The sequence below is a fragment of the Oculina patagonica genome, chromosome 4 (genome assembly GCF_052425735.1).
Source record: "Oculina patagonica isolate OP01 chromosome 4, crgOcupat, whole genome shotgun sequence".
Classification (NCBI taxonomy): Eukaryota; Metazoa; Cnidaria; class Anthozoa; order Scleractinia; family Oculinidae; genus Oculina; species Oculina patagonica.
In genome coordinates this window covers 23,655,538-23,668,195 of record NC_135761.1, presented here as the reverse complement: position 1 = coordinate 23,668,195, position 12,658 = coordinate 23,655,538, and the positions used below count along the sequence as shown (strand labels likewise).

Here is a 12,658-nt window from a genome sequence, read left to right as displayed (position 1 = left end):
TTTCCCTGATATAACGATATTATCAGAACACAGTCACAATTTAAGCAAAACATTGAATTTAATACAACAACATTACAGTAATCAAGTATGCAGTAACGTTTCTGACAACAGCTTTGTATGATGATATACGAAAATGATACTGTGTTCTAAGCTTTTACAGTAGATATAAGCCACAAAATAATAATAGCACACTTATACATAATATGTTGTCCTTTGATTACAACTACCAGAGTAAATTTCATTTTAAGTTTAGTTATTAAGTAATTTATTCCCAGTAGGTTTTAAATAATAGGCATCAGAAAAACTGAGAGAAGGATTCTGCTAGTTGACTTCAATGCCATAGAGTTAAATAATTATTGTTGCTGAAAGTTTAATTGATGCTGGGAGACAGCCAAAACTCGCTCACAATTAAAGGGGCATTATCATTGAGCTATTGCTGCATTTTTTTGTCAAAGTGGTGCTTAACGAAGTACCAGTACCTTTGCGTGTACTTGAAATGTGCCCTATAATCATCTCTTGTTCTGTGATTTTTCCGACACATTGTGTCATAAGGGCAGAATTTGAAAAAGTCTGCCCGACTGTTTCAATTTGATATCAAAACTTTATACCTGACTGTGTAATGTGATAGCACACCTTTAACAGATTTTAGTAGAAACTCAGTCGTGTTCTATTGGAAATCCGCGAATCTGATTGGTTCTCCCATTGATTTCTATTCGCCGATAGAAAACAATCGCGCGCGCATTGCTCTTTAAAGGGTGAATTTTTCTTGATTTTTGGCTTAAAAGTACATAAAATTGTAGGTTTTGGACTGCAATTCTTTAGAGTTTCTACTAAAACAATTAGACTACTCGCCCTCGTTATCTATGAGCGATAGTCAACTCGGCTGCGCCTCATTGACTATTTGCACATAGAAAACTCGGGCTCGTAGTCTAATTGTTAAATAGTCCATAACAATAGACCATTATTTTAAGGTTATCTTTGATGTAAATAAGTCTTGGCTTTTAACTTTTCAAGGTCACGTCCATGATAGTGCCCCTTTGAATACAGTCGACACTTCCACTGAGGGACACTTCCCAGAACTAGACACAGGACTTCATAGTCCCAGTCACATTCAAACAATATTTTTTACCTCCCTGCATAAGTAGATTAAAATATCACTCTAGTCTTAATTTGGACTGTGAGCAGTCAGTTGTTCCTAAAACGCATGCACGACTGAAAGAGTTGAAATAATGGAAATGAGGCGAAAACAAGGAGGTAATGAGGACACTCTCTTTTTGTCCAAGGATGTCTGTCCACTTATGGAAGGTTCGACTGCAGCTACAATAATTGCAATTTGTAAAGTAACAATTCCTAATATTATGAATAAATAGAAATTATATATTTTCAAGTCAGCTGTATTTACTTATTTTAAATGTATTGCCGTTGTCCAGCAGTTTCTGGTCAAGTGACCCAAGTTGTCTTTTAAAACAAGAAATAAATTTTGTAGTAAATAATAAAGATGGTAAATTTTAAGCTCAATGATAAATTATGAAGATGAAGTGTTCAACGTGACACAAGCATGGGACAAAGAAAAATTCTGAGTCCCGACCGGAATCAAACCCATGGCCTCCCAGATACCGGTTGGGGGCTCTTACCACCTGAGGTATGAGAGACTCGTTGAGACCGGTGTCTGGAAGGCCATGGGTTCGATTCCCGTCGGGGACACAGAATTTTTCTTTGTCCCATGCTCGTGTCATGTTGAACACTTCATCTTCATAAGAAATAATTATTAATAATTATTTTTTGTTTCTGGCTACAATGCTTCAACTAAAAAAAAAACTTAAAAATGCCTTTTACAACCTTATTTGTGTTATTAGTTTTTTTATTGTAGACCAATTTACATTGCATGAAAAGAAAACAGCTATTGGCTGAGAGTAAAATGCACATCTTAAAAATAAATCCCTGGTGACTGGAAGACATGTTTTTTAAACCACGATTGACAGTAATATTTTTGAATTAAAAAAATTAAGCCAGAAATAAGTCATTTGGCTGGCTAAAGACTTCTAAAGATAGTTTTTAAGTAAAATAATGCGACTATGGTTGTATAAAACTAAAAACGAACTGAATTACAAGATTTTACTTAATATCTTATATGTTTACTGTACTGCCCACAGGACGTGTGATTATGATGCATCGTATCACAGGCCGCCCAGGCTCTCTCGTTAATTATTTGCAACGGTCGTTGTCGGTTCGACTCAAGCGATCGAAAAATATGCTTCATAAATTGACGAATTTGAGATCTTTCGTTCCTAAATTACAATAAACTGTAAGCCATATAAATAAAGATCACTTACCTATTGTTGATTGTCTATCAACAATAGGTAAGTGATCTTTATTTATATGGCTTACAGTTTATTGTAATTTAGGAACGAAAGATCTCAAATTCGTCAATTTATGAAGCATATTTTTCGATCGCTTGAGTCGAACCGACAACGACCGTTGCAAATAATTAACGAGAGAGCCTGGGCCGCCTGTGATCGTATATTGCATTTTGGGAAAATGATATAATGACCTATAATGACCTATGCCACGCATAAGAATGTGCAGTACTAAGACAAGCTGATTGAAACTTTCCTAACTAGTCTCTAGGCAAATCAATGCTGCAGTCTAGGTTCTTAGAAATCTCTTGGGCAAGCTCCATAGACGCAGCAGCTAATACACCACGTGCCATTAAGTCCAATGGTTTACCTAGCAAACAAACCACATTGTAATTTGATTATTCCTTGAAAGACTTCAAACATTTATAATAAAAGTAAAAGATATTTTAATCATTCTACATGCAAGTTGTACTGGCTTTAGGGGAAACAAAACAAATTAATAAAGAAACAAATGAACAAGCAAACGAAGGAGTGAACTAGCCTGCGTTGCAGACGAACAAAACCCCGGTATAGTGCGTCTGCGAATTAGAGCACAAAAGCTTGTTCCGGCCCCCGTGTGTTACCAGGGATTTCTATAATAACCTCTGATTGGCTTTTGAATAGGGCCGTTCTTTCGTGCGCCGTAATTGGTTGAGTGGATCTCGTGAAACCATAGTTACATGTTCGATGAATACCAGATACCAGATACAGTAAAACGTTCTTGTCATAAATTTGTGCCGTTCTGTATTGGAATTGGTCATCCAATCTATTTCGCTTTTCACTTGTTTAGATAGGGCACGATATGCTGTCAGTTGTATTATTTGGAGGCGTTTAAAGTTGAGTAGAGCCATAAGACATTGGTCTGCACGGCTTTCCGTCTGTATATTTTTCCCGGATATTTTGACACCTCTGTTTTACATTTGTCATATGTAATTACTATCGCGGTTAGTCTTGGAACATTCATATTTGCAAGATATGTTTTGAGCTTTTGAAATATTCCCTCTGGTCCTAAATGTTTCGTGAAGATGTCGATTACTTGCATTCTGCATTTGTAATGCCTGGTCCGGCTGTTTATTGTGTTGCAAGGTGTGTTGCTTCTCATCACGGATGACGGATGTTCGTTGTGTAACATTCTTTCACCACAAGACAAATGTAGATTATTCAACATTACACCATGACCTTTTTGCTTGTCAGTTGTGTATGCTTGTTGTCGTTATCGTTGTTTTCTTTTTTTTATGAGATAGTTCGAACCGGCTGCTTTTTTACCGCTTCAAACGCTAATTATCACTGATCTGGTCCGATCTGCCGTGATCGCCGCCAAGTTTGTTTTGTATCTGGTCTTCGTCGAAAGCGTAACTATGGTTTCTCATGATGCACTCGACCAATTACGACGCACGAAAGAACGGCCCTATTCAAAAGCCAATCAGAGGTTATTATAGAAATCCCTGGTAACACGCGGGGGGCCGGAACAAGCTTTTGTGCTCTAATTCGCAGACGCACTATACCGGGGTTTTGTTCGTCTGCAACGCAGGCTAGAGTGAACCAGCCCATTTTCAAATTCCACCAATAAATAAAACCTGCATGTAGAGATCTGTGCTTGGACTATAAACAGGTTCCTAGGGTAGATCAGCTTGCTGTTCTTGCCTGTTTTGTTTTCCTGTCCCCCACTAATCTGTGCTTTTTAAGGTACTTATCTTCCACCCCCCCCCACCCACACACACACATACACACACCACTTCACAACCATGACCTCCAACATCCCCATTAGCTCAAAATGTGAATGCTGTAGAAACCCCAGGGGGGGTACTCAGAATTTCAAGTGACGGGGATAATGGAAGGGTTTTTTTGGGTTTGAAATTTTCGATTCCAGGATTTTTGGGGTAGTAAAATTTGGCAAGATTTTTTTGGGTGGCTTCATATGAGTAGGGACTTTTTGGGGGTATTAAAAACAAACGTGTTTCTAATGTTTTCCTTGTGTTGTTCTCATTCCCTTTTTCTGGAAATTTAAGGGTCAGAAATTCGGCATAGGAATTTTTGGGAGTTAATTTTTGGTCCAGGGATTTTTTTGGGTTGTGTTGGAAGCCCTAGGGATCTTTTTGGGTCTTGATTTTTGCCCCCATTCGATCATCCTCATCACCTGAAATCCCTAGTACCCCCCTGGGGTAGAAACAGGGTTTTAAAAAAGCATCGCCATCTGGAACAACTTGAGTTTCCTGCTGGGCAAGTAACTTTTCATGCTCACTTGCCTGATGGGAAAGGGCTCAGGCAAGGCATCTGCTAATTTTAAATCATGATATTAAAACAAAGTAACGTTAACTTATTAAAGGGCGCGACTGCCCCAGGCAAGCAAAATTTCAGAGTTGCTTCTCCAAAGGGCAAGCTGGAATCTAAGGGTTTTTTTTTGCAAGACCTTCAAAAGACAATGTAACACTATATCATATTATTGTTTATGCATTGTGTGTTTCCAGAAAATATCCATACCCCACCCCATGGAAGGGATTTGCCCTATGATTCCCACCCCTCTGGAAAATCCAACTTAGCTTCATACATTGCTTTAAAGTTTTGGGTCTTTGTGACCCCCCTCCACCTCCCCACCCGGGGGGGCACTTCCTATAAATGGGCTAATGGGGATGTGCCGCTGGATGGGGTCGCATTTTCACGACTGGACTGACTATAATGGGGTCGCCATTTCAAGCATTTTTTATAGGGTGACTAGAATGGGGTCACACTTTTCCGGGATTTTGAGAGTACGAAAATCTGGCAAGTTGTGATTTATCAACGGAAATATTTGCGGAAAAAAATGTTACCGTATTTATTGCTGTTGTTCAATATTTGACAAACGGCTCCCAGAAAGTGACTAAGTTGGGGTCGTAAAAATTAAATTTACCCAAAAGTGACTAAGATGGGGTCTATAATTGGCCATAGAATATGACTATAATGGGGTAGGGGTTCTGAGAGTCCAGCGGCACATACCCAACAAAAATTTATTCAAGTACCCCCCCGGGCCTCCCCAGAATTTCCAATCCCTTCTGTGGGGGGAGTATGGGTATTTTCTGGAACCACACATTTACCTGAAGGATCTATAACCACTCCCCCAGCCTCTTCAACTATCAATCCAGCTGCAGCAATGTCCCAGACATGAATACCAAATTCATAATACCCATCTGCCCCACCACTTGCTATAGTGCACAAGTTAAGGGCTGCTGATCCCTGCATTCTAATGCTAAAATACAATGACAGGATAAACAGAACAATCAGACAAATAATTTATTATTCCACGAGCGCTAGTGGATATGAGATGGCAGATAGCCAACAAGGCCTGTAGCGCCGTTTTGGCTATAACTACCTCATATCCAACCAAAGAATTTCAATATTTGAGCTCCCTGGCTGTTTTGACTGTTGCCTACACCTACCATTTTTGTGGTTCATGGTATATGAGCTCATATACCATGGCCTGTAAACCAATCAAAACTCAGGATTGCAATATAATGCATAGCTAGCACGTACAGTTGAAGCCTTGCTTTCTCGAAACTGCTGATAACACAGACCAAAAGTCACTTCTCTAGTTAAACCTCCTAAACTTTAAATTTTTGCAAGGCTTTGCAATCATACATAAACATGTTGACACATAACAGTGACGTGCAGTTACGTAGGGTATGTAATATTTATAGGTTAACAAGCTTGCAGTTTTGACTTGCTGGCCTGCAGATTGGGCACATAATTATACCCTTTACAGCTTTGAGAAGCTGAGTAAAAAGCCTGACGCAATGATTATGAAACATCATAATGATAAAGGCATCCAACAATGATATTGCATCCAAAGTAAAATAGACTGTAACGTAACAGTGATTTCTATGTTAAAGCCTACCGTGCATTACTACTAAGACTGGCGCTTAAGGAAGCTCGCAAAGATGTCTGGCACTTTCCAGCTCTTATACTTTGAAAGGCCAGTACGACAAATCATTTTTAGTTGCTGCTTCAACATTGATTTTCAAACAAATGTTCAATCATCGCTGAACAAGTTGTGGTCATTTTCATGACGTCACTGGTTACCATAGCAACAGTATAACTTGTTAAAAACACCCTTATTTTTCCCTTTAAGCGCTAATAACTCAAAAACGAGTCCGGTGACCCCCATTTTTTATTATTGATTAAGGATTAGCATGTTAAGATACAACTTTTTGCAAAGTTAAAAAAATTTCTCTGGAGTGGTTTCAGAGCCACCTTAACATTTCGAATGCCAGTCTATTGAAAGGTTATCCTCCAGCATTAAATTTGCTGATTCCTATACACCTGGGTGTTGAAGCACTGTGAGAGTAGAGTGTCTTGCCCAAGAATGCAATGCAATGATCCTGGCCCATAAGGCAACCACACCTCTATAATGTAAAATGAAGAAGTGTATAAAAAACTTTACCCATGAACTGTAACTGTTTTTTCTACAAGACTTCTAAGATTCTTCAGCATCAGGTTAATTGTTTCAGGGTCCCGTGATGAACCAACCTCAGTTATCACAAGAGCCTTGCTAAGATCTGTTGAAGAAAAACACATAATACTGAGGGCCTGTTTATATGGAGTGCTCAGTGTTGTCCCAGGTAGGAGGGTTACCCTCTCCCCCAAGCCATCTTTTGCCGAGCGTTTATATGAGAAAGTTGTCCCTGTTGGCAAGGCCAAAACTTGGCCCTCACAGTTCAAAAGACTGGCGAGAGTTGTTTTAAAACATTTAAATTATGGCTGCCTTTCTAAATCAGGAATGCTGAAACATTGACCAAGACAATTTTTTGGACAAATTTACCGCCGACTTCGATTTCAATTTATCTGCAATTTTGTTTTTTGCTGATTTTAGCGTTTGCGCATGCTCTTTATGTGTCGACTTGTCCCTGGTAGGCAAGGCAAAAATAACCAAACTGTTTATATGGAGAAAAAGTTGGCTCGCTCCCCAGGGTCACCCTACCTTTAAAGTGAGTGACCCTCCACCCAAGGCCACCCTACCCCCCCGAGCCAACTTTGCAATTTCTCATGTAAACGGTTCGCAGCTATTATTTTATAAAGAAACATATGAAAGCTCTCTCGCCTGGTATGGCTCGGTATGGAGGGTAACCCTCCTACCAGGGACAATTTTCCTCCATATAAACAGGCCCTGAGTTCAGATTGTTATACAAGTCATGAAAACTTGAGCAAGTTACAGGTATGACAGCGCTGTCATAGTGGCCTTTGTCACAGTCAACAACCTACAACACAAGACTTGCTACATGTATGTCTTTGATCACAAACTCACACCTCACCTTAATTACATGTTTAAGAAATTGAACAGATCATAATTAACAATGTTTCTTCTCTCTTTACAATTTAGGGGAAAATCGAGAATTTTCTGAAAAGGAGTAGAAAGCTGAATGTCTGCTAGCAGGCTCCTCCAGGGCAAGAGAAACAGGATTGAAGAACTTCTCAAGAGAGGGAGAGGTTGCTTAACCCCATCAACTCTTCCCCTGGTTCTGTGTATGCAATGCGTGGTTCCAGAAAATATCCATATCCACCCCACAGAAGGTCACTGAAAAAGGTGGTGAGGGGTCTTTAAACCCAAATTTTCTGCTACAATACAATACAATACAATACATGTATGTTTATTAATAAGGAATCGTTAAAAGGTCATTTCATCTTTAATTTACAATACTTTAAAAATAAAGTACAATTTCCAGAGGGGTGGGGATGGTCAAACCAAAAAACGTTCTGTTTTCTAGAACAACACAATTTGGAAAATCATCCATGACTGATCCATACACAAGCAAATAACCAGCCTAATTAACCTGCTAACTGTAGTCATTTACCTGTGACACCTGAACAATGAATTTGCTTTCCATTACAAAATGCCCCCATGCCTCGCCTTGCAGTGTGCATCTCATCTTTTATAGGGTTGAATATTACTCCAATCTCTACCTAAAGCAGTCAAAGAAAATTTAATGTACGTACTTCTCACTCATCTGCATTTCATCAAGTAAAAGCTAACCATAACTATAGCAGTGGTTTAGGCATAGATTTTTATGAACTTATCTCTCTGTTTACTCCTTAGTTAGCCGTAGGAGAAGGGATGATGCACTGATGAGAGTACTTGCCACCCACTGATATGGCCAGAGTTCAATTCCCAGAAACAGCATCATATGTGGGTTGAGATGGCAGGAATCCGAACCTTGATTATTTTGGCATTTTTGAAAAAAAAAATGTCTGAAGGCTTCAAATTTTGTTGGCTTCTTTGAAGAAAAATCTGAATCTCCTTTTCAAAAACCCACCATCCTTAGGGAGGGTGCAGATAAAAAAATGAAACATCCCATACCTGCTTGTTAACTGCCAAGGCTATGCATATAGATACCATCGGATATCTGAAAAACAGACAAGAAATGAAGACTGATAACTACGTCCAATAATAAGTCTTAGGTCAATGGCCAAGATGCCCGGGATTGAAGAACATGGCAACCCATCCTATCAATAGCCTTCCTTTCCCAGGGGGGGGGGGGGGTACTCCCTATAATGGCCTATACGGGGAGGCTCAGCCCGAAAGGGGTACCTTTTTCAGGCTTCTGGTATATGGATTTCACAAGTTTAGGTTTACGCAAGGGTATGGAAATCTGTCATTTAGGTTTTTGAAAAAGCCTTTAATTAAAACATTTCGAACAGATGCAATTTATGGCTGTATTTTTTTCCATTTATTAAGCGCTAAAATGACAAGAAAACATCATGTTTTAAGTCCATACTGTCATGACTTTCAGGTATATGAAAGGGGTACCTTTTTTCATTAAAAGGTATACGAAAGGGGTAAAATTTCTGGCAAAATGGTATATAAAAGGGTAAGGGGTAAGAGCTTGGGGCAGAGCCTCCCCATACAAAACTTTTTTGGGTACCCCCCCCCCCCCCCCCCCCCCGCGCTTCCCTTCTTACCTGTGAACAAAGTTGGTTGTACCATCGATTGGATCAATTATCCATGTCGGGTTATTTGTCAGCTGGCATTTCTTTCCAGCACTTACAGACTCCTCACCTATGAAACTAAGAAAGAAATTTCATCAATAAATTAAATATGGCTAAATTAGAAACGACCCCATGCTGGTTGGTCAGTGATGTCCGGTGTTGGGACTGCCAGCTTCATACAGGATTTCACTGTCAGGGCCTGTGTGTTTGGGGTACCAGCTGTGTAAGGACAAGCAGTTGCTTCCTCACCTCCCAAATTTGTGCATGTGGTAAATTTGTAGGTTGGTAAGTATCTCCACTAATCTTATCAGTGTGAGGGTGGCTGGTGGTTTCACACCCTCCAGGTTGCCATGGATACCTATGTGCCCTGCTTGAGGTTCATGTCTTGCCTGGCACAACCACCTTATGGCCACCTTCCCCAAGCTCATCTATTGAAAATGAGTTCAACTTATAAATCTGTGGCTGACTTTAATGAAAGATTATTTGCAGCACAGCAAAAAGGAGAAAAAAACCTGGATCATGTCATTAATTTTAGTCAAGTGCTGTTTTGGCAAGCCTGAAGGCATGTTAAAAGGCAAATGTCCAGTAACAATGTACAGTCTAATAATTTTTTTTTGATCTTCACAGACTTGTAATGTTTGTCACTCTTACTTAATCCTCCTCAATCCTAGTGGAACATAAGTCTCAACTACCTTATTATAGGAAATTAACGATACATGTTATTTATATGAATTTTAAAAATTCGCGTTAATTTCATGGATGTTGATATAAACACATTTACTATAAGCATTTAACCAGAACTTTTCTTAAATTCGCGTTAATTTTATTACGCGTATATTTTGTTCGCGTTGTTAAAATGCTTCGTTATATTCCTATAATAAGGTAGTACTCACCACCTATCACTCTCAGATGGTCAAAACAAATTAGAGGACTACATAAGAGTATATTAGAGTACAAATACAAATACATCGAGTATTTTACTTGTTTCAAATGTTATAGACACTCTAAGCATTGACACGATCTTCACCGATGACTTGGGCTCATGGTGGGGATCATGTCAAGCATGTTTTTCTCTGCACACCAGAGTACACATACTCTACTGAGTGGAGTTAGGTAATAAGGAACATTATATCACCTACCGGTATATCATATATAGAGGAAAATACATGGTTGCGCAGCGATGTATGAAATTTATCTTAAGTGTTCAAGCGAACGAGTGAGAAAATTTCCGAAGATTACCCAAGATTGCTTAGAAAGATGCGAAGATGTTTCGACTTAATATCAATAAACTTTTGCTCCATTGAGCATTGAAACATGGCAAACTGCGAGCTGATTGGTCAAAAATGATATCAAACATGTGCGGATATCATTTTTATCCACACATGTGTGATGATACCATTTTTCTCGATTTGCTACCACTGCAGTTTATATATTAATAATGTTAAATATTCTCCTGGCTACAAATCTGTGGATTGCAATGTCTAATTTTTCTGGATTAAAAAATAATATTTTTTAGAAGCAACCAATTACCTGTGAGAGGGAAACTTTTCCCTAAGAGTTCCAATAATTAACTCTTCCACATATTTGTCTGTTTCTGTAACCAAATCTGTTCCACAAGTTTTTGTATCGATGGTCTTTTCCTTATGAAAAGTTTCCAACACAACCTAAGAAAAGTAAGTTTAAGTACCTGACAGTATTCTTTTATTTGTCAATAAATTTCCATCAGTGGGAAAAATTTTGGCAGTTGAGAGTCTCTCCCAGGGGTTTAATAATAATAATAATAATAATAATAATAATAATAATAATAATAATAATTAAACATTTGTAATGCGCCTTTTCCATGCAAATATGCTCAAAAGCACATTAGAATGCTATAAATATTAAAAGGCAAATAAAAACTCAAATGTACATAGTTATAATTAAAGGTAAAAAATAAGTAATGCTAAAAATTTAAATAAAACACTTGATAAATTAAGTAATAGGTTAAAAACATTACATATCAAAAGCAAGTCTAAAAAGATGCAAGTCTCTCACGATCGTTCCATACATGTAAGTTAGGAGCCACAGATGAAAAGGTGCAATCCCCTTAAGTTTTTTTTTTCAGTTTTAAACTAGGATGTCTTAAACTAGGATATTTTAAGATCAGGGAACAAGGGAACATAGCCATTAACTTTTTGGGAATATGGGAACACAAGGAATATTTTGTTGGGAACAAACCCCCCACCCCACCCCTACCACCTCTGGGAGACCATCAGTTGAAAACTTTTTGTCAGTCAAGAAATTTTTATTGGCTGAGAACTGATGCTGAGTTAGTAATTAATTAAAAATGCCTGAGAAACTCCTGCTTTGTGTTCTTAACTTACATACATTGCTTCTTAATTGGTTTGAAAATTTATCATAGAAGAAATTTCTATCAGTTGAAAACTTCCTGTCAGTCCAGAAATTTTCATTGGTCGAGAATTGACACTATTTAAAACAGTATTAGCTGCCTTTATGTTAAAATACGTCATAAAATTCTGCTCTAATAATAATAATAATAATAAAGACTTTATTTAACGAGGGTAACATAATTTACTGGTGGCCCAGTAGTTTGCAATATGGCCCTCCCTAATTAATTACATAATACATACTTAACTACATATTATAAACCTAACTACATGTTATATACTTAAGACATATACTCTGTGTAACAAGAAGTGAACAGTTTTAGCTTGCTTGTAAAAATGCCTGAAAAACATTTGCAATGTGTATGTTGTTACATTACTCACATTTTTTTAAAAAGATCAAGAAATTTTTTCGGTCAAAATCGTTAACATATTTTGAGAAATTTTCATTTGTTGAGAAATGACACTATTGAAACAGTTTTAACTGCCTTATTAAAATACCTTGAAACTTCTGCTCTGTTTACTTAAGTTATACACGTCAGTCGTTTGCAACGTAACAAAATAAGATAGAATATATTTGGCAAAAATCTCTCATGCGACCGAGCACTCAGTACAGTGGGCGCTGAATTTTCCACTTTTGAGCAAAACAAAAAGTGTACATATTCTAATGTAATTAGCAAAACGTCACAAAATACATTTATTTTAATACCTGTCCTGCCTGTCGAGCTACATTTACTGCAGCATCAAAGTACTCTTGCATTTCTTGTTCAGTTGCTTGCACAAGATCGTCCGCCATGTTGGAATTTATAATGAACTGGGGACGAGATTGGTATGCAGTACTTGGTGTAAGCCTAAATATGATGTCCCAAAGCCCAAAAAGAGCGCAGATCGTTGATGTGTGTTTTATTTTTCGTGTGTTGAGAT

The 12,658-nt window shown here is 38.1% G+C and overlaps 1 protein-coding gene and 1 long non-coding RNA gene across 2 annotated transcripts in view; one reads left to right on the top strand and one right to left on the bottom strand.

Moving 5' to 3' along the window:
• LOC144652029 (uncharacterized) overlaps window positions 1–12,658 on the top strand; it is an 80,567-nt gene that overhangs the window by 37,365 nt on the left and 30,544 nt on the right. The window lies entirely within an intron of this gene.
• LOC144651820 (inositol monophosphatase 1-like) lies at window positions 2,356–12,635 on the bottom strand. The gene is made up of 8 exons (XM_078511839.1): window positions 12,444–12,635; window positions 10,881–11,014; window positions 9,324–9,428; window positions 8,722–8,767; window positions 8,219–8,327; window positions 6,811–6,925; window positions 5,468–5,619; window positions 2,356–2,727 (listed from the first exon to the last, which is right to left on the bottom strand). Exons 1-8 carry the CDS (start codon window positions 12,528–12,530, stop codon window positions 2,618–2,620), a joined length of 858 nt encoding a protein of 285 aa, XP_078367965.1. The 5' UTR covers window positions 12,531–12,635; the 3' UTR covers window positions 2,356–2,617.